General features: G+C 55.2%; 1 protein-coding gene and 1 long non-coding RNA gene across 9 annotated transcripts in view; one reads left to right on the top strand and one right to left on the bottom strand.

The window, feature by feature from the left end:
* DCAKD (dephospho-CoA kinase domain containing) overlaps window positions 1–21,175 on the top strand; it is a 35,405-nt gene extending 14,230 nt beyond the window's left edge. For 3 of the 8 annotated variants that reach the window (XM_053911083.2, XM_045190021.3, XM_053911086.2), the window contains 6 exons: window positions 5,196–5,417; window positions 5,834–6,037; window positions 9,610–9,697; window positions 13,471–13,700; window positions 15,736–15,858; window positions 18,328–21,175. In XM_053911083.2, coding sequence (XP_053767058.1) covers window positions 5,306–5,417; window positions 5,834–6,037; window positions 9,610–9,697; window positions 13,471–13,700; window positions 15,736–15,858; window positions 18,328–18,476 — 906 coding nt within the window. In that variant the 5' untranslated portion in view covers window positions 5,196–5,305 and the 3' untranslated portion in view covers window positions 18,477–21,175. Of the gene's footprint in view, window positions 1–2,006; window positions 2,258–5,195; window positions 5,418–5,833; window positions 6,038–9,609; window positions 9,698–9,801; window positions 9,889–10,267; window positions 10,430–13,470; window positions 14,768–15,735; window positions 15,859–18,305 lie in introns of those variants that run through there. The other 5 variants (XM_053911085.2, XM_053911084.2, XR_011650417.1 and 2 more) reach the window with 4 other exon arrangements.
* LOC123479042 (uncharacterized) lies at window positions 20,081–22,452 on the bottom strand. Its single transcript, XR_006654505.2, has 4 exons — window positions 22,018–22,452; window positions 21,166–21,279; window positions 20,384–20,468; window positions 20,081–20,206 (listed from the first exon to the last, which is right to left on the bottom strand). It is a non-coding gene; the product is annotated as an uncharacterized lncRNA (long non-coding RNA).
* Window positions 22,453–25,853: the final 3,401 nt, after the last annotated feature.

Raw genomic sequence — 25,853 nt, 5'->3', positions numbered from 1 at the left:
CCCTTTGGGTGCTGGCAGGGAGATTCTTGGGCCCCCAAGGTCACGTCATTCTTTGGTTATTCCAGCAAGCACTTGTTGACTGCTCTGGGAAGAGCACTTTCAGAGAAAGAAGGCACCAGTGTGACTCTTTGCCTCCCCCAGGAGCCGATGCTGGCATTAGCCCTGGAAGTCCAGTCCCTCCCTCGTTTACAGGCTCAGAGAAGGGCAAGTATTTGGGGCTCTGCTTACCCCTAACTTGCCACCCTGGGCCAGGCTGTTGAGATGGCTTCCTGAAAGTAGTTCTGTGGCAGAGTTCGGAGACTGGGACCCAGGCCTCTCCACTTCCAGCCCACCACTTCTCATTTTAGCAGTGGTTCTGGTGCTTGGCTGGCTGGGATGCAAGGTCCCACCCTAGACTCAGATTCAGTGGGCTGGGGTACAGCCTGGGCTTCTGAACCTTTTCTAGGGTTTCCGATCAGAGCCAGGTTTGGGAGTTCCTCTGAGGAAATGGCAGTGGAACAGAAGTGAGCAGATTCTGGAGAATGATGACTTTCGAGCCAGAGCAGGAAAAGGATCATCAAAGGTTATCAGAGGCAGCCACCTCTGCTTGGGTGCCTCAGGAGGAGCTGCAGGGACAGATTAGGGTGGGACTTAGAGGCAGCTTGGAACCTAAGCATTTGTTTTCTTCTTGATAAGCCATGAGGGACACTGGGCTCTTGCTGGTGGTAGCTCCCTCCCTGGGCAGATTGGTGAACAAGCCACACACACTCACACGCACCCCGAGGCCCAGGATGAGTACCAGGTGACCACTCTTGCTCACCTGTCAGCGGCTTTCATTTGCTACCGTCTGTCTCTCCATTTCTGTTGAGGGGCAAGACCTGTGTTTCCCTTTGGTTGCTGGGAAGGTCCCTGGCATCATGCTGCGAAGCCCAGAGGAGCTCAGTCAGCAGTTGGTGAAGGGAATGAGTTATGGAGGGTTTGCTGGACAGAAACAGCTGTTATTTGTCCAGCCCCTTCAAGCCAGGGGCTCTGGGCCTCCCTGGACCCGTGCTTCTCCGTCCCCTTGGCCTTCCTGACGGAGGCCCAACAGCTGTTGGTCTGTTTCCGCAGGTGGTCATCCAGGGCACAGAGAAGGGAAGGTACTCATTAGGCTGCCCCAGGAGCCTGGGACAGAGCCCAGCCCGGATTTACCCCCGTGCCCTGTTTGTTCCCTATGAGACCCGCCTTTGTTCTGCTGAGGGAAAGTGCTGTGTGATCAAGGATCATTTTTCTTGGGCTCTGAAATGCTTTGCCTGCAGACAAAGTCACCGTCCTTATTTTGTCCTATTCTAAAGGTAAATTAATTTTTATTCCCTAGTGCAGAAAGGCAGGGTCTAGACTCAGAGTTTGGAGCCTTATGTTGCATCCAAGCCCTCTCACAGCTGTGGCTCTGGGCAAGTGCCTTCCCCTCTCTGAGCTTCAGCTCTGCTGCTCTCCGTGAAGAGTTAGAGTCGGTCCCAAGCCAAGGTACCCGGCACAACTGCCTGGGCGCCTCCATCCCCAGGATTCTGGCTCAGTAGGTCTCAAGAGTGTCCTGGTCCTGTTGTTACAGAACAGACCCAGGGAGTGGGGGGAGTGAATGATATGCTATTACCAAAGGGACCCCCGCTTTTACTCTGGGGGTTCCCCTCCACCCACTAGGTTCTCTTTGCCTGCCACCAGAGAAAGACATCTCAATGCCAGAGATTGGTGAAAAGGAAAGGAATTATTTACTTAAAAGCTATACAGACTTAGAATAATGACTTAATGTCTTCATTAAAATACGAAAGTCCTTTGGAAAACCCACAAACGCCCACAGTCCTTCCTTCTCCCTGTGCCCAGTTCGGGGTACCGTATCTCAGGAAAAGAAGTAGAAGTCCGTGGTTCAGGCAGCCCCTCAGTTCCAACACCATCCACTGTGTCGCCGCCACAATCTCCAGTTAATCCAGAGCCTTGTGGCACCTTCTCGTGACCCACCAGCAAGAGTCCTTTCTCCCCTTTTCTTCCAGGCAAAGTCTCCTGCCGCCTAAGCCATGTGGCAAAAGGGAGCACCCCAAAGCCGCATGGTCCTAACTCTCGTCTAAGCTGCGTGGTCCCAACCTACTCCGCCAAAGCCACGTGTTCCTCTCAAGTTTTGCTGCTGCGCCTGGGTTTAAATCCCTGCACCAATCTTCCTCTGCAGCCCCATTTCTGATTCCTACAATCAGTTACACCTGCCAGCATTCCCATATTCTTCCGGCTTTTCTGGGCTGTCAGAAAAGTAAGTCCATAGTAAGTCCGGGCAGACATGGCCCCATGGCATGGAGCCAATCATCTCCAAGCTCTCATGCAGGCACTGTAACCAGGGGGAGTTGCTTCCCAGTTACATCCTGGGTGGAAGTCACTCCCATCCCCCTGGCTCAAAGCTAGCCACAGCTGTTTAACACATCCGTGGAACCAGTTAAAGGTTATAGATGTGTTAAATGACTACTCCAGAGGTTAGCTGCACAGCTGTTGCTGTACAAAACAGCTCCCAATGGCCCTGCTCCCTGTGTCCCATCCCCCAGCTCAGACTGCTGGGAGAGAGGACATCATATATATTTTTCTCTAATATTTCCTGGACACCCTGAGTTCTGGACCCCACTACAAATCCCTATTTGCCACCCCTCTTCCCCCCGCTGTACCCTGTTAAACCGTGGGTGGGCAGGGGGTGAAATCTTAGCCACATGGCCTTCCAGACCCAGTCAGCCAACTCTGGCAAAGCCCCACTGACCTGGGACAGTGGCTTGCTTTTCCTGTAGAGAGGTTGGGGCCCTGAGGAGGACTGGCCTTTGCCCCTTTACAACCTGTTCTCGAGTCCCACTCCCATTGTTCCAGATTGGGCTTCAACAAAAGAGTAGCAGGCTCATTGATTTGGAGATATCAGGAAGGAATTGGAATTAAAAATGCTGTTGCTGGAGGCCCTGGCCGTGTAGCTTGGTTGGTTGGAGTGGTGCCCTGATGCTCAAGGGTTGCAGGTTTGATCCCCAGTCAGGACATGTAAAAGAATCAACAAATGAGGGGAACAATAAGGTGGTGTTTCTCTCTCTCTCTCTCTTTCTTTCTCCCTCCCCTCCCCACCTCAAATCAATTTAAATACATAAATAAAAACTCTTGCTGAATTCCCCACGTCAAACTTCTGCAGAGTAGATGATTTGTTTTCTTTCGGACAACTGAACCCTAGCATTAACTCTTTTTTTTTAAGCTGGAGGGAGACCACCTGGGGATGACTCCAGTCTCAGATTGAGAAGCAGTGCTTTGCAGATGGCTTAGTAACTTAGTTAGGTCTCTCCATGTGGATGACGAAGCCAGTGGATATTTTCCCCTCTCCACCCTTGGCTTCCCTGGGTGAGAATGAGCCCGGGCAGATCTAAACTTTGAGGTTGGCCCCTCTGCTGCTCCAAGCCACCCATCCCCTCAGCTCACGTCTGAGCAGCTGCCTCCCCCTGTCGTTTGGTGTGGCCTTGCGGGGGGGGGGGGGGGGCGTGCAGAGTGTAGTCAGGACAGTAAACCTGCTCTTCAGCAACAACAATGTCAGCAAAGTCCTGTGACAGATTTCCAGCTCCTGGAGACGGGATTTGATGCTGAGGGAAGGATGGGCAAGCCTGGCCTTCAATTTAAATTTCTTTCAGTCTGGGAGCAAAGTTCAAGACATGCTTAACCCTGTTTACTCCAGGTAATGCAACGTGACTTTTTTAAAAAGTCTGTTCTTAGATAGTCTCGGTTGCAGGAATGGGGACATAACTTCATGAAAGTCTCTTGCAATCTGACTGTCCCCCCTCGTCCTACCCCCTACCTCCACCCTCACTTCCCCTGCTGGATCAGGCAGTACACCGAGAACTTCATAAACATTTTCTCAGTCTGTACAACAGCCTATGAATGAGGCAGATGCAGTCATCCCCATCTTATGGAGGAGAAAACTGGGATTCGGAGAGGAAAGTGACTTGCCTGGGGTTGCACAGCACGTGAGCGAGGAACTGGCTTTGAAGAGGTCCGTGCGCCTGACCTTTGCTGTGCTGCTGCCACGGTCTGAGAGCCTCAAATCCCACCAGGCTCAGGGTCCCCCCCCTCCACCCCCCACCCCCCCGAGCCTGTCCTTCCCTCACATTCCTTCTTGGCAAGACCCAAACTTCTCTTAACCTGAGGCTTAGTGGCCACTGATCCACCGCTTGCCATTGAGGCTCCCCTCTGACCCACTTCTGGTTGACAAGGAGGGATTACTCATCTTGTTCTAGACGAGCCACCCGGTCCCAGTGCTGGTCTTGGGTGGGCCAGGCAGTCCAGTCCGTGGCTTCCCGTGAGCCTCAGTGCCCCACACTAGAAAGTGGAGGCTGGGGAGGGCAAATTGCTTCTGTGGGCATCTGGTAAGTGCCTTGGGTTCACCAGAGAGGGACAGGTGTCCCCTTCCTACTGGAAGTGTGCCTGCGTCCGTTACTGCCACCTCCTGAAAGCACACTTTGCTTAACGGCACCTGACCTTCTTCTGCCTCCTCAGCACTTTGCTAAATTTAGGCTGCGTTACTTTGCTTTCTTTATGAGTGTTTTTTGTTTGTTTGTTTAAGATTTTACTTATTTCCCCTGGCTGGTGTGGCTCAGTGGATTGAGATTGAGCTCCGGCCTGTGAACCAAAGACTTGCCGGTTCGATTCCCAGTCAGGGCACGTGCCTGGTTTGCAGGCCAGGTCAGGTCCCCCAGTAGGAGGTGCGAGAGGCAACCACATACTTTGTTTCTCTTCCTCTCTTTCTCCCTGCCATCCCCTCTGTCTAAAATAAATACATTAAATCTTTAAAAAAGAAAAAAAGATTTATTTATTTTTAGAGAGGGGGGAAGGGAGGAAGAGAGGGAGAGAAACATCCATATGTAAGAGAAACATTGACCAGTTACCTCTCATGCGCCCCCAACTGGGGACCAGGCCTGCGACCCAGGCATGTGCCCTGACTGGGAATCAAATGGGCAGACTTTTGGTTTGAAGGCCAGGGCTCAATCCACTGAGCCACACCAGCCAGGGCATGGGTGTTTTTAAAAGAATACTGGAGGCCTTTCCTGAAAGAGTGTTCTGTTCCAGGATGGACCCAGTGCTCCCCAAGGTCTGGCCTTGACTGCCCGGCCAAGCCGCCTCCCTCCCCTTCCTCTGCCTTGCTCCCCCAGCACTGATCAGGCCTGCTCTTGTCCAACTGGCAGGTCCTGCTGGCGCTCCTGCAGCGGCCCACCCTGATTGGCTGAGCCTGCCCTGCCCCAGTGACTGGCTGACTTCTGGGTCTCAATCTCCCTGACCGCTTTTTCCTGGGAAGATGTTCCTGGTGGGCCTGACTGGGGGCATTGCCTCGGGCAAGAGCTCAGTGATCCAGGTGTTCCAGCAGCTGGGGTGCGCGGTGATCGACGTCGATGTCATCGCCAGGCACGGTGAGTCCGAGGGCTCAGGTTGTGGGCTTGTGCGTGATGGCTCCCCCGCTCCCTTTTTATAAGGTCTTCCTTAGGAAGGTGAGGCTGCTCCACCCTTTTTTTAAGGCCTGCCAAGGCCCCAGAGGAGGGGAACACTTTCGTTTGAGCCCTGTCTGGTGCCCCGCTCCCTACCCCATGCTTGTCCTCTTGCTTTTCTCTTTGCTGCCGCCTCCTGTCCGACGTCTCCCTGCTTCACTTCACCCCGTGACCAACATGAGGGACTCGGTGCAGTCTGCCATCTTCCTTCCCCTTGTTTCATTTTGGTTTCAGCTGAGGGAAGCACCCCTGGGTCCCTCTGTCATTTTGCTTCTAGTCACTTGGGGTCCTCTGGCTGGCCAAGAGGCTCCAAAGAGTGACCCAGCCTCCTCATGTCACAGTTGTGCAGCCAGGATACCCCGCCCACCGGCGCATCGTGGAGGCCTTCGGCACTGAGGTCTTGTTGGAGAACGGTGACATTAATCGCAAGGTCCTGGGGGACCTGATATTTAACCAGCCTGACCGGCGACATCTGCTCAACACCATCACCCATCCTGAGATCCGCAAGGAAATGATGAAGGAGACCTTCAAGTACTTCCTTCGGGGTAAGACCCAAGGCCCCGGACAGGGGTGGGCAAAGCCCTTCTCCTCTGCAGAAAGTCTGGCTGGGGGTGGACAGGGAGCTGGGTAGCCAGGCTAGAGAGTTCACACTGTTTATTGGCGCCCGCCCCCCCCCACCCCCATGCAGAGTCCCATACCAGCCCCAGAAGAAAGAAGCACATATCACTCAACTCTTAAGGAGGTTGACAGTTTATTGAGAAGAGACACTTGAGGCTTTTGAGCCATGATCCCCAGGAAGTAAGTTGCTTTTTCTAGTAGGGATGGGAGTAATAACAGCTGATGGGTGATGGGGTCACCGGACCTGAATTGGCGGCCTGGCCCTCACAGCTTCTAGCTGTTCGACTTCGTCAGTGAGGCCACCCCTCTGCCCGTTTCCTCGTGTGCGTAGTGAGGCTAATAATGCCAACCTTGCAAAGCTGTTGGGGGGACTGAGAGTCCACTCAGTGACTGCCCATCACCCCACACCTAGAAACCACAGTCAGATCTGGCGCTGGTCGAGCCACCTGGGACAGCGAGTTTGCAGACAGGGAGTTGCGGAGGGTCTGGGACGGCCAGGGCAGGCGGGGGAGGGTTCTAAGTGGGGCATAACCCTTGGAGGATGGAGCTCAGTGGGGAGTCAGCCTGGCTCTGCAGGGACAGCCAGGTGCCTTGCCGGGACTGCAAGAAGGGGAGTGTTTGAAAAGCAGGGTCTGTGGTCAGTTGGCAAGAACCTTCTGCAGCTATTCCCCTTCCCAAGCCATATACTACATTTCCAGTCCTGTTCCTCGGAATGGTGTTGGGCGGGGGTGACCTAATACTTACTATCCACGATGGGGTCAGTCACCAAAGTGGTTAGGAAGAGAGCAGTGGCTTGGGTCAGGTGGAAGGCTGGCCAAGGGCCCCTGCAGCCTTTGGGATATGAGGCCTCCGGTCTGGGTCTCAGTGTTGAAGGCCCAGCTGCTTGCCTCCCCCACTGTCAGTCCTGATGCTGAGACTTTCCTTCCTGGAGGGCACAAGGGAGGCTTCTAGGTTTTCTTCTGGCTTTTACTCTGTGATCCTGGCCAAACCCCTTATTTCCTCGGGTGTCAAGTTCTATTATAGAGAGTGGGGAATCCCACCCAGCTCTGGCCAGAACCTCCAGATGGAAAGGGATGACTTGACAGACATCCATGATGTTTACCCCCCTCCCCACCCTGCTTCCACAGGCCGCCCCCTCCCCCCCAGCTCTGGCCAGGGTGGAGGCTGGCTCCAGGCACCCTCCCTGCTGGACCAGCTTTCCTCTGCATCTCAGCACCTTGCCTCAGGCCTCCCACCCCCACCCCCACCCCCCCGCCCTCAAGGAGAGTCTGTAGATTCTTCCTTTGTCCTGCCTCTTGTGTCTGTGCCAGAATCCCCTCCTGCCCCCACGAGGGAACAGGGCCTTCTGCCTTTCACTCCTGCCCTTTTGCGTGCGCTCCCAGGCTGGCCTCGAGTACCTCTGCAGGGCTTTCAGGCAACATGGCTTTCCCCTTATGAAATTAAACATCAGATAATGTCACTGCTCCAAAGTTCTCCTGCAGTGTCATCCACCCAGCCTCCCCTCTCTCCAGCCACCACCACTTAAATAAAAGCCAGAAAGCTCTTTTCAGCTTGATAAGGTGAAAAATGGGGACGACAGCTGTGGCTTCCACAGTCCCAGTTTTTCCCCAATGACTGTAACAAATACAACTGTCAGAGTTGGTATAATCAAACGTCAGATAAGATCACCAGCTGTTGGGGAGGTCTCTGTGTAGGCAGACGGATGTCTTAATAGAGTCAGGATAGTTTGCAGAGCTTATCAAGCAGGAGGGATGTGACAGCTGAATAGCGCTTTGCCGGTGAACCAAAGAGCTGGCCAGGAGCTCCCGAGAGGGGCCGAGGAGAAAGGACAGTGAGGGCAGAGGAAGGAGCGGGAGCAGAGCAGGAAAGAGAGATAAGCGGCCCAGAGAGAATCTGGCCCTGGCCCCTGTGCCGAGTTAGGGGTGGGGGGAGCGGGGGAGCCGGCACTGCATGCTCGGGGACCAGTAGCAATAATAACCATCATTTACGGAGCACCTAGTGAGGGTCTGGGTGAGGGGTGCTGCGTGGGCTGACTTCACCCATTTAATCCTCCCCATCTTCCTGTGAAGCATTCACACAGCGGGGGTTTGTTAGGGGCCCGAGTCACAAGTGAGAAAGTGGGGGGCCACAAGCCCAGACATGTCCTCAGGGTGCATTCTCTTAACCCCCTCACTCAGCGGAAGGCTTCCGGAGCGGCAGGTCCGGGGAACAGGAGACCCAGCCGTTCCCCGCATCACCGAGAGTGCCAGTTTCACTGTGACTCTCTGGGAATTGGTGTCATGTGTGCCTGGTTCTGTGGCCAAGTGTTGGCAGTGGGCACCATCCAAGCCAGGCCAGCAGGGGTCTCTGGGCAGAAGTGGGGCTCATTCCTTCCTCTTACTGCTCCGGGAGCCCACCAGCTTTATTGCACTTACACAGGGTCGCTGGCATACAGAGAACTGGGAGTGGAGCCCACGGCACTCCTGGACGGGCAGTCCAGGGATGTGTCCACTCACAGTGTGTGGGGGGCGGCCAGTGCTTTGACCCCAGTGTGGTTTAGTAGTAGTCATAATGACTGCAGCGCCTCCTGGCCTGTCCAAGCAGCGGCCTCTTTCCTGTTGGGGCTGCTGCTGCTGCCGCCACCCGTGTGAGCCTCTCTCGTGGAGAGCTGGTGGAGACAGCCATACACTCTCTTCAGCAGGGAGTCAGGCTTGGACCTGGCTCTTGAGGGAGAACCTTTTTATTTTTTCCCCCTTAAACAAAGGTGGGTGAAGTAGAGCAGAAAGGGCCTTCACTCCTGGAAACTCTTCCCAGTCTCCTACGATTTTGGCTGTGTCACTTCCCCACTCAGAAATAACAACTCTTTGGCCCTGGCTGGTGTGGGTTAGTGGATTGTGCCGGCCTGCAAACCAAAGGTTTGCCAGTTGGATTCCCAGTTGGGGCACATGCCTGGGTTGCGGACCAAGTGCCCAGTAGGGGGCGCATGGGAGGCAACCACACATTGATGTTTCTCCCCCTCTCCTTCCTCCTCCCTTCCCCTCTCTAAAAATAAATAAATTAACTTTTTTTAAAAAAGAAATAACACCTCTTTGGGTTCAAGGTCAAAGTGAACTTAGTGCATTGTGCCTCCCCTGACCAGCTCACCAGTTTTGCCTCACACTGCCCAAGGCCTCCACTTCAGCCAGAGCAGTAGGACCTCACCGTTCCCACTTCCTGGAACCGTCACTTTCATCCACTCATTTTCAGGTATCAGGAGTCCCACCTGCTTTGCAAGGCCAGTACAAATGACGTTTCTCCGACAAGGTCTTACCTGCTCCTCCGGTCCAAAAGGACTTCCTGCGGCATTTCTGTTCTGAATGGCACTGGAATCATGCCTATCCTTGGGAGGTGTGCCCCTCTGTTGGGGAGCTTTCAGTGGTAGGAGACAGTGGCCTCAACTCTGTTCCTGTGCCTAACACATCGTTAGTCCTCTCTGTGTACTTGCACACTTGACCTTGTGATTTTCCCGGCTTTTCTCCAGGGTACCGCTATGTGATTCTGGATATCCCCCTGCTGTTTGAGACCAAGAAACTGCTTAAATACATGAAGCACACGGTGGTGGTGTACTGGTGAGTGTGTGGCACTGCCTGGCCTGACAGGCTGCAAAGGAGGACCCCTGAAGTAAGGCATGTACCTGAGAAATAGCCCACATCACTGTGCCCTTTCCCCACAGGGCAGCCAGGAAGCACAGGGGGTTGGGGCAGCAGCATCCAGAGCCTACAGAAACTAACCCCTGTGCCCAATCCAGATATGCCCCCAGGTAGGTGTGGAAAGGGATGACCCCCAGGCTTCTCTAGTGCTTGGGAAGGGCTCCTCCTGCTGGCTGTTGGAGGCACTTCCCCAGATGCCAGGCCCTGCCTGGGGCTGCTGTGTTGTATTGGCTGGATCCCTTCCCTCCTCTGGCACTGCTCAGCGTTCCAAACAGCTCCACGCTTACCACTTCACTGAATTTACCTTTCAACATGAGGTATTCAAGTCATTAGTTGATACTTCTGTGTTCTAGAAGGGAAAACTTGGGGGCGGGGCCTAGGGAGAGGTACCCGAATTTGTCCAGGGTCTCCCCTTGGCAACGCCTATGGACAGAAAGTTGCAGGGACGGAACTGTCAGAGCCTAGCTAAGGAAGGAACTTTGTTCTCAGAATCCCTGAGGATATGCAGCAAACCAGAATCCGGGTTTCACAGAGGAGGATCAAACTGTCAGAGAAAATGAGTCACAGTCCCAGTGGGGTGAGAGAGTAGATGAGTGTCTCTGCTTCCCGGAAACTTCTTGGATGCCGCCCACAAGTACGGCAGACTCAGAGGTGGGCACTCGGCTCTGTGGGTATTTTGGGCACTGGGTGGCTCTCAGGGGACTGATGCATGGGAGGTTTCCGGCACTCTGGAGTTAGAGCCCGGGGGGCTCAGGGCCCTAAGCATTATCCTGCCCTCCCTCACCCCCACCCCCAACTCCCCATCATACACCATCATTTAAAACCTAGTCTGGCCCTGGCTGGTGTGGCTCAGTGGATTGAGTGCCGGCCTGTGAACCAAAGGGTCACCGGTTCAATTCCCAGTCAGGACACGTGCCTGGGTTGCAGGCCAGGTCCCCAGTAGGGGGCATGCCAGAGGCAACCACACATTGATGTTTCTTTCTCTCCCTTTCCCTCTCTCTAAAAATAAATAAAATCTTTAAAACAAAACAAAAAACAAAAACCCAGTCTGGCCCTGGCTGGTGTGGCTTGGTTGAAGCGTCATCCCTTAGACCAAAAGTCCGTGCGTGGGTCTGGTCCCCAGTCAGGGCATATATGAAAAGGCAACCAGGTCGATATTCCACCCCCCTCGCTCTTTCTCTCTCTCCCTCTCCTCCCTCTCCCCCCACCTCTCTCCCCTTCTCCCTTTTTCCCTCCCTTCCTCTCTCTAAAATCAATTAAAAAATGCCCTCAGGTGAGGATTAAAAAACATACCATCTGAATCCGCTGCACCTGGCATAGAGATTCAGGCTTTCTCATGGCTCCCGCTTGGACCCATATCTCTCCATGTAAAACGGCAGCCTCTCTGGGTTCTTCGTTCTCTGTTTGTGAAAGACTGTGACCTGAGGCCAAGCACACTCTGTGAAGACTTGGAATTCTCTTTGCCTTGGAATCTTAAGAGTCTTAATGCAATTGGAACTGTGTACCAAGGGATCCAGACAGAAAAATGGGTCTTGAGTGTAGGTGAGAGAACAGAAAGGAACAGCCTGCATCTGCAGTCACCCTGGACTCCATGCCTTCCCTCGCCACCTTGCCCTTCGGGCCCTTTCCTTCACAGCTGGTCTGCGGGCCGAGAGCAGAGACAGCTGTGGCTCCTGGCAGATACGTGGGGCTGCGTAGATTCTGTCTGTTCTCCAGCAGATCCTCCAGCCCCGCTCACCAGCCAGAGAACCTTTGCCAAAGTCCTGGTTGCTGGTTTTGCCCCACTTTTGGCACACATGGGTATGTGACTCCAGAGAGATGCCAGAGACATGAATGATTATTCACTTTTCGTAAAAGGGATCCACACTTTACAGAAATGAGGTTCTCCTCATGGACCCCTTTAACTGTTGCACTACCCCTGATGCATTTGAAGTAATACAGGGCATTTACTAAAGCATGATTACACCAAAATGTGGTAATTCATATTTTCAAGGAATGTGCAATTGTGGAAAAAGTGACTGATAAAAATCTCATTACCGCCTTGGCTGGTGTCCCTCAATGGGTTGAGTGCCAGCCTGGAAACCGAAAGGTCGCTGGTTCGATTCCCAGTCAGGGCACATGCCTGGGTTGCAGGCCAGGTCCCCAGTTGGGGGCGTGCGAGAGGCAACCACACACTGATGTTTCTCTCACACATGGATGTTTCTCTCCGTCTCTCCCTCCCTTCCCCTCTCTCTAGAAATGAATAAATAAAATCCTTAAAAATAAATCTCATTACCATAAATAGCATCAAAGCTGAAAGGAGCCGCATGGGCCTGTCTCAGCCCTGGGAAGGACTGGTGGAGCACTCTGCCTGCACAGCCCAGGAGGCCCTCTGGCCGAGGCCACACCTTCTGAGGAACACACACTCAGGTGGCCCTGCGCCATCTCTGTTCTCTCACCCCGCTTTTCCCAGCCCCAAGCCTGAGGTATTCCTAAGGCTGGAGATAGTTCTTTTCTCAGCCAGGCAGGGATTGGCCCGTGACCTGCACAGTACAGTGTCGCTATAACAAGGGAAATCAGAAGTCCTACTTACTTTGCAAGGCCATTACTAATGCCATCTCTTCTGAAAGGTACCCCCTGATCAGCCAACCAGAAATGGTTTTCTGCAGCATTTTGTTCTGAAACAGAACTAGCTAGTGTTCAGGTTATGTCTGTCCTTAGAAGGCCTGTCTTTACATCCCAGGAGTCCCTCGGGTGCAGGCCACACCTAAAAGAGGAACAAATTGTAGCGATCTATCATTCCATCTTATACATGGGAAATCTCAGGTCTAGTAGCAAAGCAGAGGGGCCCCAATGGCAGAAAGCGGCTCCTGCTGCCCTTTTCCCTTGTTCCCATTGAGGGGCTTAAGCAGTCACGAAGCTAGAGGGAGGTTAGAGACGATCCTGGTCCGGAGCACAGCAGGCAGACCCTCTGGACACAGACAGGACAGGGAGTCTCCAGAGGAAGGACCCAGGCAGTGATACCGGAGTGGGCCAAAGAGGTGGCCTCTGAATTCCCTTTGGAACTGGGAGGCTGGGGGTTGTTCAGCTTACGTGCAGGAGGGCTTTCTCCTGACCCAGGACCGAGGGTATCCAGTTCTCAAGTCCTTTCTCCACTGGAAGCATCCTGGGGCTTGCCGTCCCTCTTCACTGGTGGCATCAAGCACAGCAGCCACCATTTCAGCATGATGCTTTTGCTCTAAAATGTGGGAGTGGGGAGGCCAAGAGAGGGGCTTTGTGGCCCAGGAATCTATTTTTGATGCAGCAGGGCCAGGGCCCCGGAGAAAGTGCAGGAAGCCTTCAGCTTGCAGGCAGAGGCCTTTGGTAAAGGTCATCTACCCAGGGATTCAATTGTAGCTGATTCCAGGCAATCAAACCCTCCCGTCTTATAACTGGGGAGTCTTGGATCTGGTGGCAAAGCAGAGTTCCCAGGTGACAGGAAGCAGCTTCTGCAGCCTCTGCCCCCCATCATTCACAGTAACCCCAGTCATGTTACCAGGGCCCTCACAGAGTAGGGTGAGGTGGGGGCAGCTTGTGAGAGCTTCCAGGCTTCCCTCCCTGGCTGTGGGACCCTAAATTGATTTGAGAGAGGGTGCTGCCCACCCCTGTAACTTTCTGGGGTGGAGGAGGATGGGGCCTACAAAGCCTGATCAGCCCTTTTGCCCTCTCCTTAGCGACCGGGATACACAGCTGGCGCGGCTGATGCGGCGGAACCACCTGACCCGCGAGGACGCAGAGGCTCGCATCAACGCCCAGCTGCCCCTGAAGGACAAAGCCCGGATGGCCCGCCATGTTCTAGACAACTCGGGCGAGTGGAGTATCACCAAACGCCAGGTCATCCTTCTGCACGCCGAGCTGGAGCGCTCTCTGGAGTACCTGCCGCTGAGGCTCGGGGTCCTCACAGGTCTGGCCGGCATTGCCAGCCTCCTCTACTTGCTCACCCGCTACCTCCTGCCTTCCCCCTAGCTGGGCACTGCAAGGCAGGGGAAGCCCCAGCCTCAGTCTCCTTGGAGGCTGAAGTTAGGTGACAAATGCCTCCTGTTTCCCCTCACCCCCACTCAACACACTCTTTCTCTCTCTCTCTCTCTCTCTCTCTCTGTCTCTTGGCTGGAGCCCTGCATGGGGCTGCCCCTTCTTTAGGGTGCATTCTCTCTGAGGCCAAGAAACAGCCCTGTCAGTAGATATCCCTTCCCACCTTCCCCAGGACCCCTTGCTCTGGGACCACCTACGTACAGAACAGTGCCCGCAATGAGACATGAAAGCAACCATGGGAAACTTATACGTGGGCGGGGGTGAGGAACATTGGCTCTCTGGCCCTCGTCAGTGGTTAAAGCTGGGAGGTTCCCTGGGCTTGGACCCTGTCTAGCACATGCCCCACTGTGGCCAAAACCTCCTTCGTGAATCATGGCAAATCAGTTTGGACCATGGGCTACCGCCTTCAAACCTGACTCTTCCCTAGGTTGACGCCCTTGGCCAGGATGCAGTGAGATTCCCTGTGGGTGACGCAGTAGTCGGCAGAGGCCAGGCCCCTTCCGGGATGACCCACTGTCCCACCTTGGCATTTGTCCCTCACTCCCCTCACCCTCCTCACCACCTCCGACCACTCTCTACCTTCCCGCCCATGGACTCCTAGCCCTGAACTCATGGTAGTCCACGCGCACCGGACTGTTTCTGACCTCCGTGCCTTCACCATGCTCTTCCCTGACCTGGAGTCCCTTTTTTCCCCTCCTGTAACTGGCTGACTCCCAGCTCAGGCACTGTCTGCGGCCCCAGGCTGGGTTAGGTGCTCTGGGATACCACCATCCCTGTGTTTTGTCTGAATCCACAGTGTAGTAATCAGCCAAAAACTGCTGGTCTAGTCTCTCTTACTAGACTGTAAGCCCTTTGAGGGCAGGGGCTGTCTTATTTATCTCTATTCCTGATGCAGAGCCTGCATCGCTGTTGGTGCTTAATAAAGTGTGTTGATCAGAATGCCCTGCGCTGCCGTTGTTCCCCCAGCCCCGTGGACCGAGTAAAGTTCTCAGACCTGGCTGATGCCATTTGGGTTACACTTGGCCTCCTCCCGCACTGAAGCCTGGGCTCCAGAAGCTGCAGTAGCCTTCTGACTTCAGGGGACCCAGGGGGGTTCCAGCTAGGTCCAGGTGTACCCTGTGAGAGGCAGGTGGAGGTGCTGGGGCAGCATCACACCTACGTGCTCCATCTTCCTTCCCCAACCCAATTAGCCCAGGGCAGACATCAGCTCTCCCCCGCCAGAGGCGGCAGACCTGCTGATGTGGTGATCCTGTGGCCAGCAGCCTATTAAGGCCAGAAATGAGTGTGACAGATGTGAATGCTGTGGTGGCTGTACTTCGTGCCCCTTTCCCAGAGCTGCTCATACCTCAGAGGCCAGCTCATTAACTCCCTACAAACCCCAGCTGCAAAGGCTGGGCCAGGCTGTGGTGACCTTTGGGGTGGGGCCAGGGCAGGACCAGAAAGGCCGCTGCTTCCCAGGTTTAGCGGGACCTGGCAGGAAGGGTAAGGGGGAGAAAGGTGTGGCCCCCCATTGAGGTAACAGGGTGTCCTATTACCCTAGTCACTGAGAAAATGATCTCATGAATGCCTGCGGTGTGTCGGACACTTTGCTGGGTGTGTGACACCCTAGAGCAGCGATTTTCACCTGGTGTGCTGCAGGAATTGTTAAAACGTGCGACACCTGACTATTAGTCAGGGACCCCGACCTCTTTCCTATGGATGGTCAAAGGAAAAAATGACAACAGCCAACACAACTATAGTTGTCTGGTGTGAGTGAATCACAAAAATTACAACACATTTTTGTCAGGGTGACAAAATAATTTTCGGTGTGCCACAGAACTTTAGTAATTAGTTTGTGTGTTCCGTGAGATGAAAGGTTGAAAATCACCGCCCTAGAGGTGACGTGACATTGGTTCTTCCGATCCCAGGCCCAGAGAGCTGGAGGGATCTGATTCGGGTCAGCCAGGCTTCGAGACTCTGCCCACCGCACCCGAGCTTCCTCGGCAGCGGCAGATCTGGGATTGTGTCCTGTCCCCAGTTTCTTCCACCAGGTAGGCATCGTGATGCTGACGTCAAAGGACCTCATGCAGGACGGTAAAAACCCTGTGCAGACTGTAGAATTCCACAGAATTTCCTTCCTGACCCCGTCTGCCAAGTCTGGTGCGAGAATGTCAGGATGGCCAACCTGGCAGCGTGGCCAAATCGGAATTCAGTCCTCCCAGGTGCCCTGTTCCCCACCGGAGCTCCCATTCTCCCTCCTCAGGCCTCCTTCCTCACCGCCTTTCTTTCCCAGGTTCGGTGGCCCACGGTGGACTTAGAAGGCGGCCTACTTTCCCCCAGGGGAGTGATGGGGGGGTGACACTGTGGTTAGGCCACCCATGGGGCTGCGAAGCCCCCGAGAACAACTGGAGCTTAGCTGCAACGGGAGCCCCAGCCCCACACCCCGGAGGGTGTCATCCCTTCCGGCCGGCAGGTGGCAGCACCCACCTGGGTTGGGGGTCCGACCTCTGCAGTGGGAACTGTGGAAATGGTTATTTTGTCTCGCCGCCTTCCCTTTTGGCCAGGCCTCCTCAGATCCCCCACCGAGTGGCTGTGGTGGGAGCCCTGGGGGTGGGGGGCGGGGAAGGGTGTGCGCTACCTGGCCCCCCACCCCCAGCGCTTATTAAGAAGCTGTGTTGCTCACCTGGCACTGCGGGGCAGAGGGTTGTGTCCCCATTCTGCTCTACCCGCCCCCTCCTGAGGATGAGAGACCCCGGACTTCCACCCTCTCACCCTCCAGCCTCGGGCTTAGGCACTGCGCTTCGTTCCCCACTTGGGGCCTTACCACCCCAGCAGGGAAGGACGTGGAGCGATGAAGACTCCAGTGAGGGTGGCAGGCGGACTGGACTTCTGGCGGGCTATGAAGGGGACAGGCAGGCCCTAAAACCACCCTACTCTAGTCTTCCTTCCCCTTCTGGCCGGGCTGGTCCTGGGATAATTCTCAGAGCTCTACAGTTTGCAAAGCATGTTCATGTGGTTATCCACTTGAAATCTCCCAATTCTGTGAAGGAGGCCAAGCTAGAATTTCACAGAGGCTCAGAGGCTGATCCATGGGGTCCAAAGCTCTGGATGCCCAATACAATGTTCCCACTACCTGCACTGCTCCCATTAGTTACATCCTGGCTGTTTATCTAGGAATACTGTCAGCTCTCCAGATGTCTAGCTTCTCTTTGCTTGGGGACAGGCAGGGGAAGGTTAGGGACACTCCGTGATGAGCGTCCATAGCTCAAAACCGAATGTGAGGGATAGTCATACCTGCTGGGCACCACTAGTTCTTGCTAAGACGCTTTAGGTCAGGAGGAACCAGCCCAAGAAGCCGGAGTGGGAATGGGGTGGCAGTGATGACTGGCAGAGGGGCACATAGGGGTGGGTGGGGGAGACCCCGTCGCCCCCCGCCCCCGCTCAGAGATGGCAAGAGAGAAAGAGCAAAATAAAGGGGTAAAGCCCTGTGGGTTGCATTCCTGCTCCTTCCAGAAAGGGGTGATGTGGCTATGGCTCCCCTGTCCCACCCACAGAACTGAGGCTGCACCCATCTGAGGCCCAAAAAGCTGCTTCTTTTTGCTCCCTCCCCACCCTCCCCTCCCCGCCCTGTCACTCAGATTCCAATACAATTTCCAGCTAACCAGCATGTCGATAGAACAAGTGGGGCAGTCAGATTGCTGGCCAATTACAGGAAATCATTCTGCTCCACAGCTCAGTGCCCAGGGAGAGGGCGGGAAGGAGGAAGGGAATGTGAGGGAGCAGGCTTGCAGCTTACAGGCTGGGAAGGGGCTTGAGGCAGGGAATGAGCCGCCCGGGGAGGGAGAGTGGCAGTAGATGGGGAGGCTCCTGGGTTCAGCTTCGCTGGGTTGATAAACTGGTGCCCCAAGCAACGAAGAGAGACAAGTGGGGGCTGAGGGCTGATGAGGAAGGTTGGGGGGTTGTGAGTCAACTGCTTGAAGTATAAGGGGGACAGAGGGGGGATGGTGAGACCAATCTCCCCCAGAGCCCTGTGTTCTGGAATGGGGACAGCATCCAGGCCTCCCTGGTCCAGAGGAGCTTTGCAGGGCCATCTTACCACCTGGAAGCTGGGGCCCTCAGGGGCATGACCTGCACTCCCACACCCAGCCCTGGACCAAGGGGATCCTGGGGAAGGGCAGAGTGAGTTGAAAGGGGGAAAGGGGAGGGAAGGGGCCGCAGCCTGCAGCTGAGTGCACTGGCAGCAGCCTCCCTTGGTGCAGGGGTAAGCGTGGAAGCCATCCTTCCACTCCAGCCGGTGGGCGTAGAAGCGTGGGAGAGAACAGCAGCCTCCTGACTCACCTTCCCAGCCTCTCGGCCTTGTTTCCCAACTCCAACCCTCACAAAACTTTCAGATGAAAGGACTTCAAATCACCTCCACTTTCCATCTGTCTGGACCTGGGTGCCTCGTGACCACCCCCCACCTCCACCTCACCCCCATCCCTCATCATATCTTTCTTAGAACTGTCGTAACTACCCCCCAGGCTGCCCGTCCAGCAGACCCGGAGATGTCCCAGCTTCCTGGCACCAACGTTCAGCTCTTCTTCCCAGTCCTGGGGCCTCTCCCTTGAAGTACTGGAGGATTCTCAAGGGACAGACATTTCCCTGTGCACTACCTTCACCCAGGACATGAGTATTGTTGCTGTTTGTCTTGAAGCCCAAAAAGAGGCAATTGTGACCCCATGATCCCTTCCCCTGCTCCTGGCTGTGGCCACCTCTCTACGCCCTCTCCCCCATTCCCAGGATCTCACTGCCCCCTCCCCCCATCCCAAACTGTCTCCTTAGACCCCTCCAGGGGTGGAGCCTGGGTTCGACTCACCCTCATGGCTTTTGCCAACCCTGGTGAAGACTGATCCCTTCCTGAAATCTTCCTGTCCGCATGAAAGCAGACAAGAAAGGGGATGGATCTCAGCACCCAGGGCCCTTTGGCGCTCCGCAGCGCTCAGAAGAGACGCTCAGTGACGCTGCTGAACGGCAAGGCTGCCATCAAAGTTCCTGTGGTGGGTGCGTTGGGAGAGGGGGTTCAGCGCCCTGGGGTACCTCCTTCCCCGCTTCCTGCACACAGGGTTGGCCGTCCGGAGTGGGGGTGTCGGCTAGCGCTACCTGTGTCCCCCTCCCGGCACACAGTGGGCACCTCTGCTCCGCCAACTGAGGTTAAGCCACTGCTCCAGGCTCGGAGTGCTGCCTCTCCTGAGCCGGGCGCACCGGGCGCCCGATGATCGGAACGGGGTGCCCGCCCCGCACCGCCTTCCCCACCCTGGCCGTAGGTCCCCCGCCCGTTCCTGGGTCTGGCGCGCCGCAGGGCTCCGCAACCCGCAGGCGCCACACCATCGATCAGACAGCAGGGAACCCAGCCCGCCGAAACCCCCCCACCCCGCGTCCCTCCCTTTTCACTTTTAATTGAAGTTTGTTTGAGCAGAGTGCGGAGTAGGCAGAGGCAGAAACCAAATATTTAGTTGCTGCAAATTGGCACCTCCAGATCAATTACCCGGCCCGTGTCAGGGCTTGCGCCGCCCCGCCCCCTCCGCCCCCTCTGCGTCCCGTGGAATCTCAATGCCAGGCTGCCCGGGCGCCAGCGCTGCCTGCCTCCATTCCGCTGCACGTTTCTCATCAGCTCCAGCCATACATCACCCGTGGCCGCGAGGGAAAGATTTTCAATGGGAAAAGTTATCCGGGAGGGTCCTCGTTGCTGATTCATGCGGCGTCCTGAGCTGTCTGGCACCCCTCCCCACCCCCCCACCCTCCGTGGCCCTCACCAGCACTGTCTGAGGGGAGCAGCCCGGCAGCAGGAGTGAGCTCCAAAGCCAGGACTTTGGGGCTTTGGGTCACACGGAATTGACTGAATCTCAGTAACACCTTTTACCCGCTGGGTGACCTAGGAAAAGTCACTTGTGCTCCCTAGCCTCGGTTTTCTCGTCGGTAATATGGGGCTCTACCTTCCCCTTGCAGGGCAGTTGGGGGGTCAGAAAGGAGCAGGACAGGGCCCTGCACTGTGCGGCCCAGAGTGGCACCCACAGACACCAGTTCTCCGTCCTGCCATGGGGTAAAGTAGGTTCCAGAATGAAATGAAGGACCCTGGTTGGAAGCAACTCAGTCAAGTTACTGGAAAATACCAACGGGAAAGCAGCGGGCAGCCAGCCCAGCCCCCCAGGGTCCCTGGCAGAGGCTGGGCAGACAGCAAGATGGGGTCAGGATCCCCGGCGCTTCTGGGCACAACCAGAAGAGGAACTTCGGTACCACGGATGGAGAGTCAGCTGGGCCTGGAGGCGAGCTGAGAGCCAGGACCGCAGGCTGGACCAGGGAAGGAAGGAGGCTGGAGGGGTCTGAAAGTCGCTGTAGGCTGCGGTGAGGCTGAGAGCCCTGCTGAAGAATCAGGAACCCGGACGGTAGCGGAGGCTTGCCTTGTCCCACCCGTATGAGGCTGGGCGAGTTCTTGAAACTCAGCTTTCCCGTGTGTGAAATGGGGCTGACACCCTCTACCTCCCAGAGCAGTTAGGAATAATAAAGGAGATGATATGTGTGTGTGGGAAGGAAACTCACCGGGAGGCATTCAGAAGATGGTGAGAGTTCACGTGTGAGTTCCCATGCTCAACATTGCTTCCATTCCAAGAGCCTCTTGAGGGAACTAGAGTCAAATAGTTTGGCATTTTTAAATAGCAGCTCTGCCAGGCAGAATGACAGGTGTTCTGAGCTCAGAGCTCTGGGAGCCCTTCCTCCCGCCATCTCACCTCGAGGAATAAGAATCTCCGCACTGGCTTCCCCCTGGCTTCTGCCACCACCCTGCCTCCCAGACAGCTGTGCCCCACCCATCTCCACTCCTCAGGGCAGGAGCCAACCAGACCTGGAGGAAAGCGTTTTTCCCCATCAAGCTCAGAGTGTAGATGGAATGCCCAGGCTGACAGGGAATATGGAGTCCCGGGGGGGAAATACACTCACTCCTCGGCCCCTTGGTTTCCCCAGCTGTGGAATGGGACCGTAGGCGGTAAGTCACAAGTTATGAGGACCTGTGTGAACTGGCGGGTGACCTCTAGAAGTTACTGAGTCTGTTGTCCCACCTTCCACACAGTTTCCTACCCAGCCTTACCCCCACTGGCAACAGGATTATCTCTGCTGGCAAGACAGCCCCCCGCCCCCAGCCACCTTGGGGGGGCAGGCACCATTTGTCAAGTCAGAAAGTCCTTCCAACAGTCTACCTTAAATCTCACCACTTCTTTCACTGAAAAGTTAAAGAATGGACAACAAAAGATAAATGCTTATGAATAGGCGATGCCACACTATTTCTAAAAAATATCCCCGAAGAGGGCGGAGGGGGTGGGAATTACCTTCGGACACAATGCTCTTTACAGGAAACATCTTGGTGATAAATATAGCTGTGTAATTCTTTTTTTCTCCTTGGCAGAGAGAAAGGCTGAGGCTGGGCAGAAAGGCAGAGGGACCTGAAAATATAAATCAATATGTGACTTTAATATATGTGCTCTCAGTGTCTGTGTGTGCTGGGGGATTATTAGTAACCTTGATTCCAGCTCAGTGTCCATGTGAGGCAGGGAGACACACAGCCCCCAGGGAGGGGAAGAGAAATTAGGAAGCCAAATTCTTCTCCTGATTGACACCTGGGTAAACATTACCCTGGCAGAAGGGGAAGAAAAAAAGATCAATGCTGGGTATTTTTATCATGTTCCAGGGACAAAGGACAGGGGGGGAAATTAAAGAAACAATCCCGTAGCCTCATTGAACATACTCCTCTATAAGCAGGAGGCACAAGAGGTGGAACCCGGGCTGAGGATGGGGGGCAGGGGGTTGTCCCAGGGAGCAGAGGCCATTGCTTCTTTTGCCCAGGGCACTTATGGGACGGGCAGCAGGTACAAGGGAGCATGCTTTTCCCGGCAGGGCAAGGGCGCCAGCTTTTGACTCCGGCCTTAGGGGAGCGCCAAGAGCCATGTCTCAACGGGGTCGGGTGGGGGCTGGTGGGGTTTCCAGCAGGTTTCCAGAGTGTGTGAAGGGGAAAGGGGCTTCAGAAGGGGCCGGGGGAGGCGAGTGGCTCCCCGCCAGTGTGGAGAAAGGGGCATCTCTTGGATTGCCTTGGAAAGCGGTCTCCATTCTACAGTCGGGAAAACCCGGCCTGCACCCCTCCTGTCTGATCAAGTCGTCTGGCCTCAGAGTCCCGCCTTCCTTACCTGAAACATGAGGCTTGTAACCCCCATTCCTCTCATCTCACAAAGTTTTCTTTTTTGTTTTTTATTTTTCCACTGCCGTTGACATTCAGTTTCCTCTCATGGGGTTTTTGGGAGATTGCACCGAACTCCGCACAGGGGGCGGAGCCGCTGCTGTCTAGAGCGGCCCGTCCAATAGAAACTTAGTGCCAGCCACATATGCACTGTTAAGGGTTCTGGTAGCCACATTGAAAAAGTACAAGAAACAGGGGAAATTAACTTATTTTTAAATGTAATCAATATGTTTGAAATATTGTCATTTTAACATGTGGCACTAGCCATTCCAAGTGTTCAGTTGCCACGTGTGCTGACTGGCTACCATGTTGGGCCAGCAGAGATCTAGAATCAGAAGCCCACAGGCAAGGGACTTCTGCCTCTGTGGCAGCGGGGAGGGGATGCTGGAGGCTGAGGGCAAAGTGTGCCCCTGTGGAATTCAAGGCAGAGCGTCCCTTTGTGTTCGGGGTAAATTTCATCAACTCCAGGGGCCCACTATGCCCCGAGGGAGACTCACTGGGGAGGCAGAATGATGGTCGTGATCTTCCTTCAGCGGGCCCGCTGCAGGTCCCTAGTTCTGCTGGGCAGGACCTGGGGTGGACACTGAGCTCCCCTTTCTGATACCCTAGGCACTTGGAGCAGCCCGGAGTAGAGGAAAGAACCTGTTAGCTGGACTTGGAAATTCCTTTCATTCCTGGTGCCTCTGCTTGCTGGCTGGGGATCTCAGGCAAGGTTCCTCCCTGAGCTCTACTGTCTCTCAAGTGGGGATGGTCGTGACCCCCACTTCAGCAGGGGTAGAGAGACTTCTTACACAAAGAATGTATGGTTTGGAAGCTGTGAGCATGTGTGAGCAAGAGACAGAGAGGAGGGAGAGAGGGCAGGGAAGCCTCTTCCAACGCTGCCCCTTCTTTGGTGGCTGCTGCTGGGCATGCTCTTGGGGTCTGCAGTGGCCTCCTCCTGGGGGCGGGGCAGGCTCTGGCTGGAGGAGGAAGGTAGGAGAGGAGGCCCAGAGAGCATGTGATTCCCCAGGAGCCACACAGCAAACCCAGAAATGGTTTAGCTAGGTCTCCCTGGTTTGGGGCCCAGACACCTGGGCCCTGCTCCTCAGCTCTCATCACTAGGCTCTGTGGGAAGGGATGAATAAGCCTATATCTGAGCAAGGCGAAAGATGCTCGGTGCTGACTGGGATGCAGACCTCCCAGGGCTAGGCTGACGCTTTCTGCTGATGCCGGGAGCCAGGGAGGGGGCCTGGCATCCTGGAACTCTCGTGCCTGGGCTGGCTGTTCCTGTGCCCAAGTGGCCCCAGCTCCTATTACCCACCATTCCCCCCCTGTTCTGGCTGCAGAACTGTCCTGCCAGGAGAAGGGTAGGGGAAGAGGCACCAAGCCCAGGATCTAATGCCCTCAGCACACCTGCCAAGTCCAGGGAACCACGGTGAGCCCTCAGTTACAGCTACGCAAGACTCCTCAACCAAGGGAGAGCTGGGGTTTTAAGAGATCTGAGCGCTAGGAGGTCCATTGATGGGCTTCAGAAGATCTGTTTTCCATCTGTCTTCCATCGTTCAGGGCATTGTGCCCCTTGAGTATGAGGATTTTTCTAAGCTGAGGGTCTAAGCTTTTGTCAAGGCTTAGAGGCATCTGTGACTCCTTAAAGAGTAACAACCACTGCTCCAGACACACACACATATACACACTCACACACACTCACAAATACATATACACTTACCCGCATATAGACACATATTCTCCCTCTCTCTCTTTCTCAAATCAATTAAAAAAAAAAGTAAATCCCACCCATCTGCAAGGCCTGGCTCACATGACACCCCTCTGTGAAGCCTTTCACAGCCTCCTCACAAACTGCCCTCCTTGAATCCATCTCCCATAGCTCCTTGCAGGTCTCAGGCCCTGGACCCTTATTTTTTACAGCCTCAGACTCTGGGTCACTCGAGACTGCATTTAGCTTGTCACCCTGTGGGAACTGTAAGCCCCTGGAGGGAAGAGTCTGTGGGGGGTGTCCATGTCCAGGAGTCCTCTCTGAATACATTTCCCACCCTCACACGTCCTGCCTGTCTACACCCCGACCCCACCCCCTCCAAGTTAATTCCAAGGTCAGGTGTAAGAAAAAACAGATGAAACAACATTTTGCAAATCACAGTGTAAACTATGCTCAAGTACTCCCTCCCCGTATTCTTCCTGGACTCCCGCCCAACCTTGGCTCTGGTCCTTCTGGCCCTTTCCCATCCCCCCCAGCCCAGAGGTCCAGAGCCTGAGCCACTCACCTGGAGAGACAAGGTCTCTCTTATCTCTGAGTTTGGGTCTCTGTCTGCAGTCCCAGTAGACATCGGTTTCCTCCATCACCGGAATCACTAGGAATGTGAAGTTTTCTTTTCTCATTTCCCCACTCCATTCAAATAAGGATTTCAAACAGCTTTCAGAGACACACATGACCAGATAAAAAATGAGAGAGGAGCCCTGGCTGGTGTGGCTTAGTGGATTGAGTGCCAGCCTGCAAACCCAAAGGTCACTGGTTTGATTCCCAGTCAGGGCACATGCCTGGGTTGCAGGCCAGGTCCCCAGTTAGGGGCGTGCAAGAGGTAACCGATCGATATATCTCTTGCGCATCGATGTTTCTCAATGTATCTCCCGCCCATCGATTTTTCTCTCCCTCTCCTTCTCCCTTCACTTCTCTATAAAAACAAATAAATAAATAATCTTTAAAAAACAAAATGGGAGAGGAAGCCGGGGGTGGAAGAGGTTCTGCTTTCTCCTTCCCCAGGCTCCTTCTCTGGCCCCCAGCAAAGGGGCCAGAGTGACCCATCATGAGTCTTTGCTGGGCCCATTCGTCTCCTTTCCAGAGACCTTAGGTGCGGACCTGGCCAGCACCCTCCCTTCTTGCCAACCCACCGTGCTCCGCTGCCAGCCATGGCCCCAGCAGCCCCAGCTCCCCCGACCCAGCCCTTCATGCTTTGGCTCTCTCTCTCCTGCCCCCATCTGCAGCCACAGCACATCCCAGCTGTCTGATTAACTCAATTGATTAATTAAGCTCTAACGAGAGCTGTGACTCACCCCTGCAGCTGCTGACCAGGCCAGCTGTGCCAGGAAGGGCGCTGGGGCCACGTGCATGGGCTGAGGAGGGCCCAAGGGGCAAGATGCCCAGTGGTTGGTGCCACTGGTGAGAGAGGCCCAATGCCTGCCCGTGGCTAGGTCTCCTCCAGAGTCCTCTTGGGGGTGGGCGGCTCCACAGGGCTGGAAGAGGGCCTTCTCTCTTAGCCAGCCAGTCTGTTCCAGAGTGGCACATCCTGCACCCACCCCGCTGAGGGCAGGGAGGGCAGAGCAGGTACTGATTGGCTGAGAGGTGCAGGGAGGGGACTAGATCCCCTCAGAATCTCACCTTGACCCTCAGGGAGTGAATGCCCAAGGTCCAGAAGGTACTGTTATATGGAAGCTGGACGCTGACCCTAGGGGCCAGGCTTAGCCCTGCCAGCAGCTGCCCACTCCGTAGTTTCTCCCATCCCTACAACCCCCAGTCCTGTGGTCAAGGCACCGCCCATGTCGGGTCACTGGCTCCCAACCCCAAGGAACCACAAGGGGTCTGCAGAGCAAATCCTGCATTCCTGCTCCTCCCACCTCCAGCCTCCCCCCAACCCTGACCACCGACTCACCACTCCCTCAGACGCTGTCCCCCAGTTTGGGTGGAGGACAAACGGCCTCCGTTCACAATACTGGCTGAATGGAATTTTCCGTCTCTTGGAACACAGCCACATCCACCTGTCTCCGGAATCCCGTGAGGCAGCAGGAGCAGGGAGT

The sequence above is a fragment of the Desmodus rotundus genome, chromosome 9, assembly GCF_022682495.2.
Source record: "Desmodus rotundus isolate HL8 chromosome 9, HLdesRot8A.1, whole genome shotgun sequence".
Classification (NCBI taxonomy): Eukaryota; Metazoa; Chordata; class Mammalia; order Chiroptera; family Phyllostomidae; genus Desmodus; species Desmodus rotundus.
This window is presented reverse-complemented; position numbering and strand designations above follow the sequence as displayed.